Source organism: Sturnira hondurensis, unplaced genomic scaffold, assembly GCF_014824575.4.
Source record: "Sturnira hondurensis isolate 20B ecotype Veracruz unplaced genomic scaffold, ASM1482457v3 Scaffold0006437, whole genome shotgun sequence".
NCBI classification, from domain to species: Eukaryota; Metazoa; Chordata; class Mammalia; order Chiroptera; family Phyllostomidae; genus Sturnira; species Sturnira hondurensis.
In genome coordinates, this window is record NW_028079068.1 from 2,297,964 (window position 1) to 2,317,219 (window position 19,256).

The following is a 19,256-nucleotide window of genomic DNA, read 5'->3' on the forward strand; positions in this document are numbered from 1 at the left end:
ATTATAACCATCATTATATAAATTAAGTTGGCTCTTCTGTTATTTTTTAAAAAAAGGAGAAACAGGCCCTGGATTTGGTGTTTTCCTGTCCAAGGAAAGTAAAAACGGTGGTTCCGGCACACTTGAACGCACACATCGTGGGCAGCCTGGTTTCTCTCACAGATCGGCGTGTTACAGTCCCCGTTTGCAGCCTTTTGATGGCCTGGTCCTATCGGGTGCACGGGTTAGAAAGTGTTATCTTCAGACAGGGCTGTGCAGGTTTTATTTCTTGCAACTGAATATTTAGTAGGAGTTGGGCAGCTGAGATTTCCGGCTTAGCCGCTCCCTCGTAGGAACTAGGAGCATTGAAACTTTTGCCAAGGAAGGGTAGGTGGTACATATGCTTTGACAGTGAACTCTCTGGAGGGTAGACTTAATGTTCTTTTATGTAAGTTCAGATGCTTAACCGGGGCTTGTACCAATGAGGGTGGTAGACAGAGAGAGGGCGGTGTGATGGGAGAAGTGAGGATTGCATAGACCGGCGTTTGGGCAGCGATGGTGTGAGACGGAATGACAGGAGGACAGAGCCTGGTCGCCATGGGCTTTGCACCAGGCAGGGGGTGTGGACCCAGACCCTCTGAGGTATTTACCAGCAGGTAGCTAAGCTCAGTAGCTGTGAAAGCTGGCGTCTGGGGAGGTGGAGCAGGCGACCGTGGCGGAGAGAATTGCTCAGGGCAAGGGGAAACTGTAGCTCTAGAAAGCCAAGATCAAGGCAAGGATGTGGGCACAGGACAAGAGTCAAGACCTGGGCGCTGAAGCAGATGTGCATTTAGGTCTTCTGGGAGAATAAATCAATCATTGACGGCTCATTCATTCACTCACTCATTCATTCATTCAGAACTGGAGTACAGTGTGAAGGCCGGGCCAGAGGACGATCAAGTGAGCTGTGCTAGGCTGTCCAGATGCTCAGCCCTGACTTTCAATGTCTTTGTTCTGTCCAGTGTGACAACCACCAGTCACTAGCGGGCATTTTATTTTAAACTTAAATGAATTAAATGTAAATAAAATGAACGATTCAGTCCCATGTCACACTATTGACACTTTACGTGCTCTATTGCCAAGCTGTAGTTAGTGGCCACCACAGAGGACCATGCAGAGAACATTTCCACCATCGTAGAAAGTTCTAGCGAATAACACTGATCCGGGTTTTAGAGCCTGAATAGTCAGAGTCAGGCCCACAGACCAGCAACATCAGCATCACCTCGAAGCTGTTCAAAACGCAGAATTTAAAATCTTCCCCCTACTTCCCCTGAATCGTGATCTGCGCCGTATTAAGATCCCTGGGTGATTTAGATGTACCCAGAAGGCTGAAAGGCTCTGGCCTAAAGCTTTGTAGATGCCGCCCAGCCAGGAACAGGCAGTTGAGGGGTGGAAGACGTAAGCTGTGAGATGGGCATTTAGGGCAGAGTTGAGTCGTCCAACCAGGGTGCGTAGAGCTGACCGAGCTGCCCCTCCGAACCTGTGCTGGCAGGTGTTTGCCCACTTGGGCGGCTCCTTGGGGTCTGAGGAAGGCCTATGGTTTACCAGTGCCATCGTCCTGCTGGATAACGTCCCAGTGGCTTTTGTAATCAGTGTCTTCAGGGTGTGATGCTGTCATTTCGTTCTGCTGAGGTTAGCCTCCTTGCCACGTCCGTCCATTTGTCCGGGTTACACCAGCTGAAACATGTTCAGGTTTATTACCACTTTGCCCTCTGAACCCAGCTTTTCTGCCCCCACCATATTCCTCTCCAGGCTAAAGAGACCCAGTTCAGGCCCCTCTCCGTCCAGGGCATTTTCCTTGGGGGGCTTTCATTGCAGCGCCCCTCCCCTAACATCCTGCAAGCATTTCTTTAGGGAAGGGGATGAGGGGTGGTGTAGCCAAAAGCTGTAGACACTGAAACATCATCGAAGGGACCAGAAGCCCCTCCCCACCACAGGCTGCCAGCAGGATTTTGCTGTCCTTAGCGCCTCCATTCTAGATAATGGTGGGGAACAAGTGTCTCCTCACCATTAAATAGAGGAAGTTGCCCTGGCTGGTGTGGCTCAGTGGATAGAGTGCTGGCCTGAAAACCAAAAGGTCACAGGTTTGAATCCTAGTCAGGGCACATGCCTGGGTTGCAGGCCGGGTGCCCAGTTGGGGGTGAGTTGGCGTGCGAGAGGCAACCAACCGATGGATGTTTTTCCCACGCGTTGATGTTTCCCTCTCTTTCTCCCTCCCCCTCTCTCTAAAAATAAATAAAACAGTTTTGAAAAATAGAGGGGGTACCTGCTATAGGGGCTTCCATCCAGTCTGCCCCTGGGCTGCCCCCCCTGCTGTAGATGGGGGTGGCGGGACCATGGCCTACCCTTCCCCCATGCTGGAATCAACATACTTCCTTTCCCCTACCCATTCTGATGGATGTTCAGGCTCTTCATAAGTGTCTTGAGACCAGAGACTATGCCTTTATAGGTCATTTACACTGGGTCAGCCGTATACCGGCTGGAACCTCATCTGCCTTTGCTACAGCTCTCACTGCTTCCTCGTCGTGGGAGGGGCGTGAGAGGGGAACATCGAGTTCCCCTCTATCTATCAAGAGCCACCACGGTCTCCTTCATGCCAGAGTGTTGGATTCTGGTAGCCAGTGCAGACTCGATGTCCACCCCCTGGGCCTTGAGTTGCTCAGTAGTACGATTGGGTCACGCTTTGTGGAAGGTGTAAAAAGATCATTGCAAAGAACTGTATTTGTCAGGCATCCACCACGCGTGTGGTTTCTACAGGGTAGGCTGTTCTCTCCTAGTCCCACGATGGAGACAACTACAAAGGGAAACCTTCACAATCTGGTTTGGGAGGCAAGACGCATTCTTCTGTAAATCCCTTGGCTGAAAGAAAATTACGTGAGGTGCAGTGGTAGAGCCCTGGCTGGTGTGGCTCAGCGCACTGAGGGGCAGCCTGCAAACCATAGGGTTGCCGGTTCGATTCCCAGTCCAGAACACATTCTTGGGTTGCAGGCCAGGTCCCCAGTAGGAGGTGCACAAGAGGCAACCACACATTGATGTTTCTCTTTCTCTCTTTCTCCCTCTCTAAAAATAAAATATTTTTTAAAAAGATAAAATGGCAGAGATTTCTTAAAAGCCTACCACGAAGCCTTTACTTTTTTTTTTTTTAATTAGGGAAGCAGTCAGCAAATTTCGAGCATCGACTCTTCATACCTGGAATCTTTATTCCTGTGTTCTCCGAGGAGCATTGTGCCATTCCAGGCAGGCTCACAGAACTACGAGCTGAGTTTCCAAGGTAAGACTTTGCATGGGGCAGGGGTGCCGGTCACCGGTGTCCGGCCCGAGGTGGCCTGGCAGGGTGGGACATGCGTGCTTATCCCCGAATCAGGGTTCTTGTGAGCGAAACCAGCAGTGTGGGGCGTGGGAGCTGGTGGCTGTCAGAAGCCTGTGCTCTAGGGCCGTGGCTCTGACCCTCAGTAATCATGTCATGCTGGGAGCAGCACCTGGCCTCCCTTTCCTGGTCTGTAAAATGGGGGCATTGGGTTGAGTGGTCTCTGCCTCACCATTCTAAGGTCCAGTTTCTGAGTGTGCTGCTTCCCAGGCTGAGGCAGAATTTTCCGGTGCTAATGAGGACAGTGGAGACCCCGGGTCCGTGGGTCCCTTCAGGGTATGAGAACCTTTCTGATCCTTCCAGGTGTGGTCATTGAGCTCAGTGGTGTGTTTTATCCACCATGGTTTCTAAACACACTGCCTTCTGCTGTGCTGGTCTGAGCCCCCATGCAAAGGTCGTCTGGTCTTTCAGACCTCTGCTGGTCTGTCGTGTTGTGAGAGAAATCCGGGGAGCAGCTTCCTTCCCTGGCAATGCACTTTCTGTCCCATAGGTGGCACCCTTGGGTCACTCCCTGCAGATGGTCACATGCCTGATTTTTCAGAACCGGGCCCCATAGGTGCTTGGAAAGAAGAGGTAAAGGGGACTTGCTCAAGTCCTTGAAATAATCCCTCCTGCAGTGGGGCCCTGAACCAATTACGATAGTGTAGTATACTGAGGTTTCTGGAAAGCAACCTGGAAGTACATATCAAAAGATATTAAAAATATGCTTGTTTTTTTCATCCTCTCAGGAGCATTCCTTTCTTACCTTTTTTTTTTTTTTTTTTTTTTTTTGCTATGAAGCAGATTTATAAATTTCTGGGTCGCCCTTGCTATGCTTATCTTTTCTGTATCATTCCGATGTCAGTCTATGTGCTGCCGGAGTGAGCACTCAGAAATCTTTCTAAGGAAATAGTTCCGCAGAAGAAAAAGAAAAAGCTACAGGCACACAGACCTTCATGGAAGCCTTATCTGAGGTCCTAATCAAAGTCCTAAGTTAGAGGAACAGCCTGTGACCCGGGACAGTCATTCCTAAGCAAATTGCGTTGTTAAATTTCAGTGGAGTATTGGGTAGTTGTTAAAATTCTGGTGATAAAAACTATGATATTGTAAAATGGAAAAGGCAGACCCCAAACTTCTGTTTCTGCACATTTCTATTTGTGTGTTTTAGTATCTAACGTGGAAAAGATTTTAAAAGATATTTAATGTGCATGAGAAGCACAGCAGCTTATGCATGTGGACCAAAACTAGAAGTCAATAGAGAGAAACAAAAATCTCTTCTCTTGGATGGTGAAATAAAAAATGGCTTCAATTAAACATTCTTATTTATTTATTATTATTTTTTAGAGAGAGGGGAAGGAGAGCAAGAGAAACATTGATGTGGGAGAGAGACATCAATTGGTTGCCTCTTGCACGCCCCCAACCAGGGACCTGGCCTGCAAGCCGGGCGTGTGCCCTGACCGGGAATCAAACCGGTGACCTTTTTTGGTTCACAGGCTGGTGCTCAATCCATTGAGCCACACCAGCCGGGGCTCAACATTCTTTTTCCTTTGCTGGCTGTCTATCATTTTGACGATGTAGAAAGGTGGCAGAGAGATGAAAACCAATGTTCGAGTTCCTCAGTCGGGAGCACTTTAGCCAGTAATTTTGTTCTCTTGCTTCAGAGAGAGCAGTTCAGAGCAGTTTGCAGGTTTACTCTTTTTTTTCTTCCTTATATTCTCTAATTCATTAAACTAGCATAGGAGTGTCCGCTGTGTGCCAGGCACTGCCCTAGACGCGGCCAGGCAGTTCCAGAAAGTGCTCACTGCTATGGAGAGAAGAAGCCATGTAGTGAAGCAGCAAGAGAATGAAGGAGCCTTGGGGGAGAGCACCTACTCCTGGGGGAGCAGGAAATTCTGGAAGGGAGGGCCCCCCTTCAGGAGAGGGGAGACCAGTCCTTAAGCTGTAAATTGCAGACAACCCTAAGGTTTCAGAGAACAGCAATAGGGTCTGCAAGAGATGAGAGCAGATGTAGAAACTTGGAAAATCAGGAGAAGGTTGTGCTGTGATCAGCTTTGCTCTTGATGTTGTCGTGTATGCTTGTTTTCATTTTACACCACTTACACTGAGCCGTGACTGCTGCAATGAAATGCGTGCGTGCGTTTGAAGCGTGCCGTTGGGTGAATGTTGCAACTGCCACAGATGCATGCAGCTTCCGTCCTAATCATGATAGAGACCTGTCCCAACAGTCCGTTTCCTCCTGCTCTTTTGCTATGAGTCTTCCCTCGCCACCAACTGATTTGCTTGCTGTCACAATAGATTTGTTTGATCTGTTCTAGAATGTGGTACAAATAGAATCTTATAGTGTGTACTCTGCATACAGCTGGCTTCTTTGACTCAGTATGTTTTTTTAGATTCAGCTGTGTTGCTGCATGGATAGCAGCGCCTCCCTTTTCATTGTTGAGTAGTATTCCATCGTTAGGATAGAGCATGGTTGGTTTACCCATTCGCCTCTTGACGTGTGTTTTGGGTTGCCCCTAGGAACTGCGGGTCTTCGTGTGGATATAGGTTGTCAGTTCTCTTGGGTAATACCCGGGAGTAGGATTGCAGGGTCACACAGGCTGTGTGTGTTCACAGGACACTGCCAGGCTATTTTCCAAAGTGGTCACTAGCAATGTACAATGACTTCCCTTTTCAAGCAATTGCTCTGGCCATAGCTTGGACCTAGGCGTTCAGCATGCATGAATCAAAAGTGGCATTTCACACTGGATGTAGAAAGAAATCTTCAAAATGTGTAATTATGTCATATAATGATATGTCCTATCCTCATTAATGCCTGGTTTAGGGCAGCTTCTATGGATGATGTCTTGTTAGCCTAGCTCTCTTCTTTCCCATCTGACTTTGACTTAAAGATTCAATTCACTGCTCAATGCTCATTTACCTCTTTGTGTCCTGGGTCTTATAAAAGGGAGCCGTGAGGAATCCAAGTTCTTGTCATGAGGAATTTCTATCCAGAAGGCTTTTCTCTGTTCATACCTTTGCAGGTCAGACATGGGTAATTGCTGTGTTACTAGTCTCTGAAAAGTAACGGTAAAATCGTCTTCTAGGGCTAATCCTTTATTCTTGTTTGTTTTCTCTTTTCTGTCTAAAGGGATGATTCAGACAAACATAGCCTCCAAGACCCAAAAGGATGTCCTCCGAAGACCGATCTTCGTGACCCCCTGGGCTGTGCAACAGAGGAGAGCTGGGCCAGAGTAAGTGTGTTCTGAGGGACTGCATGCTGACAAGCCCGAGAGGGCTGTGCGCCCACCTCGCCCAGACACTCCTGAATCCGGAGCCCTCGCTCTCGAGATGTTCCCGCTCGCGCTGCACTGCGCTTTCCTTCTGCCTTGCCTGGGAGTAGCATGCTTGTAGCGTGCTTGTTAAGCAGCGTGGTGTGATGGAAAGAATACTCGAGCAGAAAATCTGTCTGTTCCTCTGACTCACGGGGGACGTCAGGCAGGTCTCAGCTACTCTGGGGCTCATCAGCTTTTGTAGCTGCGAGTGGTGAATTAATGGGGTGTGTCCAGGCCATAATCAGATGCGCTGGGCTTTGTTTTGCTGTGGTTTCTTGTGTGTATCCTTGGTTTTGTTGAGGGAATTTATAGAGGGTTGGGAGGCTGAGAAGGAAATGGAAGGAAAAAGGGGTTGAGGTGGCCACCTGAGCAAGGGGATTTGGGGAAAGATAAAGTGGACCCGGGGGGATTTTTAGAGGGAATTGTGCTGCGGGGAATTCATTGTAACTCTCCTTTGTGTGCTCGTGAAACTCAGTAAAATCTATGTTATTCATGAACATTTTTGGAGTTGGATTTTTTTTTCTGGGTGATGTGTGATGATATAAAACAGGTTTTAAGGCAGGTGCCAAATCAAGGCGTTTTAATTAGGTCCTTTGGGTTGTAGGAATTAAAGGTATTTCACGAAAGAGGGGGTTACTAAAGGGATAAACATGGCGTAATGAGGAAGACAGTTCACAAGAATCCAAGGATGGGAAGAACGGAGCTGTGTCAGGGCCTCAGGAGTGGGAGTCGGTTCCGATTCTGCTCTAGAACCTGAGGGGTGGGGCGGGGCCTGCTGGTCCTTGCCTCCAGCAGGTGTTCCAGCCGGAACAGAACCTGTAACCCAGGCATGTGCCCTGAGTGGGAATCGAACCGGCAACCCTTTGGTACTCAGGCCAGCACTCAATCCACTGAGCCACACCAGCCACGGCTGACTTTTTAATAAGTCTCATACTCCCCTTCGGTCTTGACCAGGGAGACCACACACTGCTCTTTATCTGGATAGCAGAAACTGCCTAGACCGAGTTCCTTCTTCACGTTAAGCTGGGTGGTCCTTTCTGTGTCCATGCGTTTCCGAGGGAAGGAATTGGTCTGTGACATGTCCAGATACTTCATGGAGTCAGCCCATTGTCTGTCTCCGTGGTTTGCACGCCACATTTGCCTCATGCGTTTCCATTTGCTCTTCCCCTTCTCTGGGAACACCCACCCCATCGGTCACGCGCATCCAGCATCTTTCGTGGCCCAGCTCGAATGCCACTTCTCCCATGCAAACCTTGCTTGGCGCTGTCCTCCAGCGCTCTCCTTCCTCCTCCAGTACCACTTAGTAGGTCTCTTATAGCACTTATCCTGTCTGCCTTATAGGGCAGTTACTTGCATAACCGTCTTCCCCAGCAGAACTCACCCTTCCGCTTCCTTCCTCTCCACAATCTTCAGCTCCTCAAGGCCCTTGAACTGCTGTGCACACCGAATGGTAGATAGCGATGCTACGTGGACAGCTCAGTGAGCGAATGAAAATGAGCTGCACAAACCCTGTTAGTGGGGGGTCACGCAGAGAACCAGGTTTAATCCTGCCGCCACCAGCCTGGAGGGGACACATTTCCTGTAGGATGAGATCGGGCTGTGCCTGTCATCCCCTAAGAGTCCAAAGAGGAGGGACCTGTCTGTCGCACGCTTTGTTGTCAATGGCGCTTCAACACGATTCGATTCCTCTTTGCACTGTGCAGACTCAGTATGGAAATCTTGCCTTTAAAGCATAGTTACGTTGGGGTTCATCTCTCACTCCGAAGGAATCTTCATTTTACAAAAGGGGGTCAGTAAAGAGTTCTTTCCCCCCTGAAAGCATTTGTTCATTTAATGATTTTATTACGGAAAATTTCAAAGTGAAAGCAGAGAGAAATTGTATAATAAATCCCTGCGTGTTACTGAGGGTCTGTCTGGAAGAGCCCGACCTCAGTGAGGGGAAGCATTTGACCATTCTTGTTTTGTCTGTCTCCACCCTCGTCTTGAAGTTTTTTTCTTTTGCTGAAATATTTTCGTGTTTAATTTCACGCGTCATATCGTTTCACTGCAAATACTTCAGGTGTGTCTAACAGTTTTAAAAAATAATATAATACCATTTAACCCCCCCCTAACAAAATGAAGAATGATGCCTTAATATCTAATATTCAGCTCATGTTCTGTTTTTCCCCATTGTCTCAAAAATGACTTTTAATAGTTGATTTATTCTAGTTTGTATCACAATAGGGCGTGAACATTTCATTTGCTAGATTTGTCTCTGAAGCGTCTTTTAATTTATTACAGTTTCCCCTCCTCCACTTTTTTTTTTTAAGGAACAAGGTGATTTGTCCTGTAGAATCTCACAAATTCAAAATATAGTGAATTGTATCCTCCTGGGGTTATTTGAATGTAATTTCTGTGAATTGGTGGTTAGATTGAAAGGACTGATGGGATTTGGGTTCCCTTTTTCATCAAAAATGATATACCGGGCCTGGCACAAATAATACCCCCTTTTTTATCACGTAAACATCTTGTGTTACAAAATCAGAAGCATGCAATTCTGTAATAGAACGACATCACACTCAAGCACACCACGTGGCATTTTAGGTGAAACTTGCAAATTGCTGTTCATCTCGTGCGAGACATTCACATACCCGACCAGCCACACTCGCCCAGGCGTTACTTCTGCCAGACCCTGTATATGGTGTTTTCGACTTCCTGTCACGTGTTACGGCGAGAGATCTTTGAAGACGGGGGTGTGGGTTCAAGTCCTTCCAGTCCGATCCCTCTATTATCACAGTCTCCCTGTGGACTAATATGTAATGGTTTTAATGGCTATTGATGGCCATTGTTTAGATCCACTATTTCACAAGAGGTAACACAAGGATGTTTTTCTGGTTCTGTCCGCTCTGCAATTAATCGCTGTGGTTTGTCTATAAAGAAGAGTTATGGTTACCTTGAAATAAAATCGTAAGCAGGAGGAATTTTTTCCCCCGTACCTTTAATATAATTAAATGTTTATCATTTGACAAAAAAGGCAAAGGGCACACTTACTTACTGCTAACATGTTAGGACTTTTGAGCAGAAATATAAAAAGGAATCAATGCTTTTCCATTTTAAATGAATGAGAAAATAACATTTAATTAATTCACCAAAGTGTGAATAATTTCTGCATTTTCAAAAAGCGTGGTTTGCCTGGCCGAGTGGCTCAGTTGGTTGGAGCATCATCCCGTGCACTGAAAGTTGGCAGGTTCGATTCCTGGTCAGGGCACATACCCAGGTTGCGGGTTCAATCCCTGGTCGGGACGTATATGAGAGGCACCTGATAGATGTTTCTCTCCCTCCATCCCTCCCACTCTCCTTTCCTCTCTCCTTAAAATCAATCAACAGATCCTTGGCTGAGGTTTAAAAACATAAATAAAAATAAATAATTAAAAAGCACGATTACTGGTATATTTACAGGAGAAATATGCAGGGAGCCCTGGCTGGCGTTGCTCAGTAGGTTGGGTGCCAGCCTGCAAACCAAAATATCGCAGGTTCAATCCACATGCCTAGGTTGTGGGCTAGATCCCCAGTTGGGGGCATTCAGGAGGCAACCAATCAATGTATCTCTTGCACATCAGTATTTCTGCCCATCTCTTTCTTCCTCCACGCCCTTTTAAATAAACAAACAAATAAATAAAAGAAATATGCAGGGCTATAGTCCAAAGAAGAACACAACGAAAAAATTATCTGGAAAAGCTTTGCTTAGAAGCAGAAAGTTAAGGACAGGAAGTACTTGGGCATCTGGGATGGGGCCAAGTGTATTCTAACTCTCTCTCATTTGTAGCCATCAGCCGGCGCAGACCCAGCCAGAGACGTTACCCTCGGCATTTCTTTATCAGTGGAAGTCATCCTTCACCTCATCGAATGTATACGAGGTACTTGGTTTTTACCTTTTGGCGGGTGAATTGTTGGAAGATGGGGAAAAGCACTTTGTTCCAAACAGGTATTTGTTTGCATGAAAGAACAAGTTGCTTTGTTTGTAAAACTCTAGGATCAAGATGCAAAGGCAGGTGGCTACATGGTGTCACTAAATCGTGTCACTCTCCCCACCACACGGGTTCTCTAAATCTTCATGAAAACTCCGGGAGATAGATGCTTGCAGCTTTCTTTATGGGCTAGAAGACCGGAACTGAGAGAGTAAAACTGACTTGTCCATTCATTGGTGCTAACAAGTTAATTTCAAGGGGAGTCACACACACTGTGTTTCACCAGGTCACCTAGCCTGGTGGGGACAAGACTTTCTGATGGTTCAGCCTGCACGTGATGCTTCAGCTTGGGGTCCAGGCTGCTTTGCTTGGACTGCAGGGGCACCTTCGATGTTTCTGCCCTACGCTGGCTTTAGGCAAGGGACTTGCTGGTCACTGGACTAAACCGGACAACTTGGGCCATAATGCTTTGTTAGCCGTGGCAGCCTGAACAGACGGGCCTGGTGTCACCTCGGTTGTTCCTGGAGTCAGCCACCAAAGCCGGCGTACCTGCTGTCGGCAGTGGCATGTCTTAAATGTGTCCTGTTCCACATTTATATATCGACAATTTTTTTTTAGTTGATAGAGATCAGTAGCCGTGACACGGAATATGCCAGAATAAGTGAGCATTTTAAAGCGACGATGAAAACGGTCAAGATTGAAAAGATCAGGAAGATCGTGAACACCGAGCTCCTGACTGCTTTTAAAAGGTAGGCGGCCCTGTTTCTGCACACGGTTTAAAAGGGCTGGTTAAGGTCTCTCCTTTCAGATTCATATTCACTGGTTTCTTTTGGCGGCCAGCAGTTTCTTCCGTGTCTGGTTTTCAGTGTAAACGCGAACTCAAGTGTTTAGTGCAGGCGTTCAGTGTAAAACTAAAGTTCTTTCAGCTGTAGTCTCACAATTCAGTGATTTCCCGTGCCTTGTCATGTAAAAGTTTTCATCAGCATACATATATTTTTGTAGCTCTTGTCTTAAAGTAAGTAGCTTCATTCTGAATGCCGGTGAAATGAATGTTTAGGACAGCGAGACTGTAGTTATCATTAACGTTGTGAACCAGAGCTGGAGAGAAATGTTCTTGGTGCTAAGTGTCACATTTCCTCTCTTAGGAGAAAAGAGAAGATGAAGAATAGCAACGAAAAAATCCTATTTTGTGCCACGAGCCGCGCCCACATAGATTCTATCTGTGCGAATAATTTTAACCGGACCATGCACGAGACTCCTGACACCAGATACGGAAAAGGTTTGTACTGGGATAGCGGAACCTGGCTGGTGCAACAGGCCTTAACTCCAGCGCTGCATCTGCTTCTCTTGTGAGGGATCTGTGATTATTTCGTATTAACCGGAATGTCCAGGCGTTCGCCACGATGGGAGAAAATAAGGTCACCTCAGCCCTGAGTGCCCAAATTAGAGTGGTGAATTGACTTGGGACTTGGTTGCTGCCCCCTTAGTCCTGCTCCTGCCTTCCGTTTTTGGTGGCAAAAACTTCCCTTTTCCATGAAATACCTTAATTCTCTGAGACTCTTTGATCTCACACACGCTTGGCAAGTTTACGCCACGTGTTGGCTACCTCGTCTACCATCATTACTCAGTACCTCTTCCTGGCCTGTGTCTGTCTCATAGAAGCCATTCGAAGTGGCTTTCTGCTGTCACGTGTGAGTTCTAGTCAGAGGTGGAGAACAGGCTTCTCCATCTCGGTCCCAGCTGGGTCCCCCCGGGACTGAAGCCACACAGGTCTGCCCACTTGCCAAGTCTTTTCAGCTCTTTCTGTTTGCTCCTCAACTTCATGCAACTCTTAGAAACAAACCCACAAAAACCAAAGCATCAGTCACCTTAAGGGAGTAATAGTTTATCAAGTCTCAAAGTGGGCCCAGCTCATACAACTGAGATAAAATTCATGCCCCCATCCCTCCAAAAAAAAAATTAAAAAGGCAAGAAGCCAATCAGTCAGTTAACAGAATTTTTAAAAAACATTTTATCTATTTATCTTTAGAGGGGAAGGGAAGGAGAGAAGTATCAATGTACGGTTGCCTCTCGTGAGTCCCGTGCTGGGAACTGGCCTGCAGCCCAGGCATGTGCCCTGACTGGGAGTCGAACCCCGATCCTGTGGTTCGCAGGCCCGCGCTCAATCCACTGAGCTACACCAGCCAGGGCAGTTAACAGAATTTTTTGAGAACCTGCTATGTGCTAGATACGGGGGGCACACGATGGTGAATAAGTTAGACTTCCCCCTCTCCCGGTTATTTCACATAATGAGTTAAATGACTTCCCAGGCAGCTGCGGTGAGGAAAAGAATAGGTCCTGTGGACCCATGACACAGCCTGAGAGGTGTTCCCAGGGAAAGGTGTGTGGGGCGCTCATGAGCCTCAAGTCGGCGCGCGGAGCAGAGTACGGCCACACGGTGTTTAGATTTGCTCCAAAGGGCGTCAGAAGCTAATGAAAGGTTCTAACCCTGGGGAATGGCCTGGTAAGAGTGCCATAAGTTTATTAAGTTGAAATGCATCACTGAGACTTACCTAGAAATGTCTGCAGGAAGTGGGTAACCATCTTGAATGAGATACAACACGGGTGAAGTTTAAACCCATCAGCTTCTCAAAGTCTGTCAGAGCTCAGATATTTATCTTAGGAAATGGAAAGGCAGTCTGTAACTGCCTTTGATAGTTGACATGGGTGCTTAGTCTGTTTTTCCTCTTGTATAAACAGAAGAGTGGTAAGATCGGTATTTAATGGTCTGTTTTTAAAGATTTATTTATTTTTTTATTTTTAGAGAGGGGGGAAAGGAGAGGGAGAGAAACATCAATGTGTGGTTGCCTCTCACACGCCCCCTACTGGGAACCTGGCCCACAACCCAGGCATGTGTCCTGGCTGGGAATCGAACCAGCAACCCTTTGGTTTGCAGGCTGGCACTCAACCCACTGAACCGCATTAGCCAGGGCTGTATTTAATGGTTTGACGGCATTACTTATTTGCTACTGTTTTTCTTTTAATTTGGTTAAAAGGGGAGAGTTGTTGACAGCCCAGAAAACACCCTGTGTAACAAGAATGTGGTCTGCAGTTCTCACGGAGAGGCAGGGTGTTTCTCCAGGAACTTGGCCTTTTTCCCATGCCTCCCTCTCCTGCGTAGGTCAGGGAGTGAGCCTTCTACTTGGCTTGTCTCCTATTACACAGAATTGGGAGGTGTTTCTGTTTTGTTTGTATTTCTTTTTAATGTGAGCTCTCTGTTCTCATCACCCACGATGCTATTAGTCCTGGCTACATAGTCTGGTGTGAACCACTGGGTCCAATATCTTAAGAAGGTCAGGCAGTTAATCCCCAAAGAAGCCAAGTGGTCGATCACGAATATATTGCTACTCTCGGTATGTGTGTGTGTGGGGGAAACAGAGCCTCCTGGTGCGTGTGTGAAACCGCTCCAATGGGGCTACTAGCTGCATTAACGTCGTACGTGACTGTATTGAAGGGGTATTGAGCAAAAAGACATTTCTGAAAAACATAGAAGGGCTCTGGGCCACGCCTTCGTGATTGGAGGTGGAAAGCAGGTTTCTGCTGGGAGATGGAGGGTGACGATGGAACACACTCCTAGTGAGAGCGTTAATAAGAGCCAGAAAGTTCGGCCACGACTGCCGATCAGTCTGGACCTCAGCATTTGGGTAAAAGCCACTCAACTGCATTGCCAGAGGAGGTGTTAACGGCTAAGATTTGGATAGAAAGTAGAAGCAAGGTGAAATTAGGAAGAGAGGTACTTTTGAGGGATAGCTCAGCAAAGGAGGGCTCGAGAGGCCTTCCTGACCCAAGAGGCGAGACGGGCGTAGAAGGCCAGGGCGCCTATTTAACCTGAGGGGCGCTGCACATACCAGAGCTAGAAAACCTCCTGAGATTATGCAGCCCAGGTCCGTCAGGATGCTAAACGGTTCGGAAGCAAGAGAAATAAAATGAATCATTCTTGAAGATGATGTGAGTGTCTCTGTAGAAAACGCAAAAGAGTCTACCGAGAATTGGGATATTGGTGTTCTCTATAGGAAATGAGACCCACACTTCCCTCTGCCGTTGGACCCGTCTGTGGTCTTTGACTCCTAGCCCAGGCCCAGAACGTGGGGCCCCAGGCTCCCGGAGAGCTGAGGCGGAGCCAGCCTGACCGGTTTTGACTCTTAACTTAGGGATCTTTTCCCCAGTTTTAGTCAGAGTTTTGTCTAGGTAACAAAGCCCATTATCATCATTATTTTATTATCAATTGACTTTAGAGAAGGGAAGTGGGGAGAGAGAGGGAAAGAGAGAGAAACATCGGTTTTCCCCATTTGGTTACACTTTCATTGGTTGATGCTGTGCGTGCCCTGACTCGAGATCAAACCGGCAACCTTGGCACATTGGGACGACGCTCTAACCCACTGAGCGACCCGGCCAGGGCCCAAGCTTTTTATTTTTTCCATGCGTGTCTAGATCCTATTTTGGTTATCAGAAGCTGACCATAATTCTTTTTCCTTACGCATTCCTTCCAAAGATTCTAATCCTCTCTGAGGCAAAGAATGTGTCTGGATAAATAAGAGATGGTTATGTATTTTTAAAAATTGTAAAAAAGAAAAAAAAAACAATGTCTTTGACAGTACTATCCCATTACATTAATGATCCTGAGTGGGTGAAAATATGGATAAAGTAGATTTTAGAAAATCAGCACATGGCAAAGTCTTAAGGTGTGACTTTCAGGACAAAAGCTAGAACGAGGCAAAAATTAAAAGATGGAAGCAGAGTGTTTCTGAAGAGGAGACGGGGCTGAGGCCTGGGCAGCTGTATGTAGAGAACACGGCACCTGTATGGTTTGGTGGGAGTGACCACAGACGAGGCTGGCGACATGGGTGGGGGCCCCGGGAAAGCTTGCATGGCTCCTTAAAGGGACGGCTTTTGCCTGTGGGCAGCCACAGACAACAATGGCTCTGAGGTTTGGTCTTAGGGTTGGATCAGTAGAGCAAATGCAGGGTCCAGATTATAGAAGCACGATGTGAGAACAAATTTTTTTAAAGATTTTATTTATTTGTTTAGAGAGAGGGGAAGGAAAGGAGAAAGAGAGGGAGGGAAACATCAGTGTGTGGTTTCCTCTTGTGTGTCCCCTACTGGGGACCTGGCTGCAACCCAGGCATGTGCCCTGACTGGGAATTGAACTGGTGACCCTTTGGTTTGCAGCCCACGCTCAATCCACTGAGCTTTGCCACCCAGGGCTGATGCTTCATTTAAAAAATCAGTCATTTAGGTAATAGCTATCTTTTTTAATGGAGAGTAATAAAATGCCTTTCAAAGATCCAGAATACCTGTATAGAGAATCCTTTTTCATTGAAAAAGCCTTCACAAGGCTTTCATTCAGCTACCACAGAGAGAGAAAAATAATCAAAGATTATCAAATCAGCACTCAGATTTTCTTACAAAAGAGAAAAATATTGACTGAAATATGAAAGTAGCTCAGTGCCATTGAAACATATACAACTACCTCTGAATGTTGAAAATAGATTTTATGGCTTTATCACGCAATTAAAGTGCACACTGAAGAAAAATGTGGATGGAATTCCTGTCTATTCATTTAATTCCATTTTCTTGAAGCTATCAATTTTTGCCTGTCATTCATACTTTTTATTTTATACCTTTTATATGCATAATTGGAACCCCCTGATCTGCAAATGTTAGCTTTCTGGAATGCAACTCAGAACCTGGGAGTGAACAGTTCTGCTACTGTGGCCTGAGTTGTCATAAAATTCCAAACTGCGGATCCTGTGTGTTTATCTTGGGGAGCGCCTTGGAACCCACTTAGTCTCACTTCAGAAACGGGGGGGGGCGGAGGGGTTTCAGCCCAGCAAGTGAGGCGTGTGGGGGAAAAGATGCCGGAAGCAAGCGGCAAGAAGAAAGCCACACAGCTTTTGAGGGGGGAGTGGGGAGAAGTGTTCTGCGAGACACAAACATAACATTTTTTTTCTCACTCTGCGGCCATTCACATGGGAATAAAAGGCTCTGTCCCCCTGAGTGACCACGTGGGGCGGCCCGTGTGGTCACACCATTTGTCCGAATTACAGCTACTTCTGACCTGTCAGTAAAAGGAGGGATCCACTGAGTTCATCCTGCTTTCGAAATCACAGAAGTGTACATGCTAGAGACAGATGTCTTTCCAAGCAGCTTAAATTGATTGCAAGTCCTGGAAATTGACATAAGAGGAATGGTTCTTTGCAGACACTTAAGGAATGAGGCACGACTGTACGATGATGTAGAGAGATGGGTAGTGTCGTCCAGAATAGGCGGTAGGAGCCCAGCACAGTGAGGAGCCACTGGAACAACGCACAGCCACACCCCCGATGGCTCGTGCAGGCTGCAGGGGACCAGTACAGAATGCGGGCGCAACTGCCCATCTGTTAAAGTGGAGGGGCTGCAGCCAGCTGGGTTGGGGGGTCGTTGGCGATGACAGGTGGGCAGAGTCGGGGGCCCAGCAGAAATGTGGTAGGATAATGGTTTTTCCTGTGCGTATCTGGTCATTTTCCACTCATCTACTGGCCCACTGTATAAGGCTGTGAAAGGTCCTGATGGACTTGCTGTCTCCCCACCAGAGGCTTGTTTTGGTCTCACATCAATAAGAAAAAGACATAGAATTCAATGGGCATGGGGAGTGAAAAAGCAGTTTGGAGAGAAAAGCATATGAAATAATGCCAGTAAGCACATGAAAAGATGCTCGATGTCACTAGTATTCAGGGAAACGTTAAAATCAGATTTTTTCCTTTGTCCAGGATATTGACAAAAATTAAAAGGATAGCTAATATCCCATGTTGGCAAGGAGGTGGGGAGACAGGACTCTCTTTATTGTTGATGGGAAAGTTTTCAGACGATTTTTGGAGGACGACTTGCAATGCCTGTCAAAATCGAATGTGCTCACGTCCTTTGACTCCGCCGTGATAGGTTTGCAGTCTGTTCTACAGAACTTTATACAGCTTCTCAAAGGTGTATTTACTAGGATGTTTCAGAAGCGTTGGTTTAGAAGTATTTTGGTAATGGCAAAAAAGTGAAATCAACCCATGTTTTTCACCAGTATAGGAGTAGTTACATTAGATATCCCTACAGTGCAATCTTATACAGCTGTGAAAAAGAATGAGGTGGGGTTAGATGTGCTAGCTGATACGGCAAGATTTCCAGGACTAAAGGGGAAGCAAAAACAGTTGTAGAACAGTTCCTTCTGTTTGCTATTTATGAACAAATAAGAATAACACCGAGCCCTGGCTGGAGTAGCTCAATGGATTGAGCGCGGGCCTGCGAACCATACAATCGCGGTTCGATTCCCAGTCAGGGCACATGTCTGGGTTGCAGTCCAGTTCCCAGTGGGGGACACGTGAGAGGCAACCATACATTGATGTTTCTCTCCTTCCCTTCCCCTCTAAAGATAAATAAATAAAATATTTTTAAAAAAAGAATAAAACTATTTGAGTGTATACGTACTAAATGCCTAAGAATGGGTTGTGGCGGAATGCCCACCAAGCTGTTCACTGTGCCGGTGAAGGAGAGCAGGACTGGAAATGGCAGTTCAGTGTAGTTGGACTTGAATTTTTTATGCTAAATATTATTGAACATCCCTTCCCCAGAATGTCAAGTGGCTGACCTAGTTAGGATAAACAAGTATTTCAGGAAAATTCAAATAGCTGAACTATTAAACATAATAATAAATAAACAAAATAAATAAATAAACAAATAATAATAATAATAAACAAAAACAAAATAAATGAAAAAAGTATTAAACATTTGTTATTGGATATTTGACAAATTTATTTTAATTCTTACTTTTTGCATAGAAAATCAGAATTTTCCACATAGACTCATTTCCTTGAATGAGGGCAGAAAAGCATCCGGCAAGGCTAAAAATAAAAATAGGAAAATTTAAAATGTCAGGAAATCAACATTGATCTGCTGAGTATGGGAACCCCCATGATTACCAGAGGTTTGAGGTTTGAGGGTGATGGGCCAATTGTCTTTGCAAAGCTCGGCCAGGGTCACTTGATGGCTGTACTGTACCTCTTCCTTTCCCATTTTTCATGACCTTCCCATCCGGAGCACATGACCTTTGTCCCTTACGATAAAATGGCCTGTGCTGGAATGTCTTTGGTCCGTCTGTTGGAATTCGGCTCCCCCTGTATGAACCGCATGAACCGGAGCACGGTGACATCACCACTTGGTCCTTGTCCCCCGTGGCTCTCATGGCCACAGGGAGCCCTGCACAGTAGCCACTGTCTCTGGGAGTCCGCTGGGGTTTGTGCACTGTGCCCAAGTTGACTTGTACAACAAACATTTTGTAAGGACAGAGGAAAGGTGGTGAGTATCAGGAAGGTGGTGTTGACATCTGCTGAGTCCAGGGATTCCACCCTTTTCCTCTCACGGCACAGAAACCGATCACTGAAATTCTGCAGCACACCAAAAAGTATCTATTTTCGCCGATCTGACAGAGATAGGTATAATTTTGATTTATTCACCCCGGGATGACTTTTTCTTGTTTTTATTGTTGTTCAAGTACAGTTTTCTGCCTTTCTCCCCAGCACCCACCACCACCCCAACCCGCCTTGCCTACCTCCCCAGTTTCCACGCCCCCCC

The 19,256-nt window shown here is 46.5% G+C and overlaps 1 protein-coding gene across 1 annotated transcript in view; it reads left to right on the forward strand.

Moving 5' to 3' along the window:
- Positions 1–19,256, forward strand: part of ZC3HAV1 (zinc finger CCCH-type containing, antiviral 1) — a 62,131-nt gene that overhangs the window by 38,744 nt on the left and 4,131 nt on the right. Inside the window, exons 8-12 of the mRNA XM_037049103.1 lie at positions 3,169–3,289; positions 6,492–6,594; positions 10,481–10,571; positions 11,241–11,371; positions 11,768–11,901. Coding sequence (XP_036904998.1) covers positions 3,169–3,289; positions 6,492–6,594; positions 10,481–10,571; positions 11,241–11,371; positions 11,768–11,901 — 580 coding nt within the window. The remainder of the gene's footprint in view (positions 1–3,168; positions 3,290–6,491; positions 6,595–10,480; positions 10,572–11,240; positions 11,372–11,767; positions 11,902–19,256) is intronic.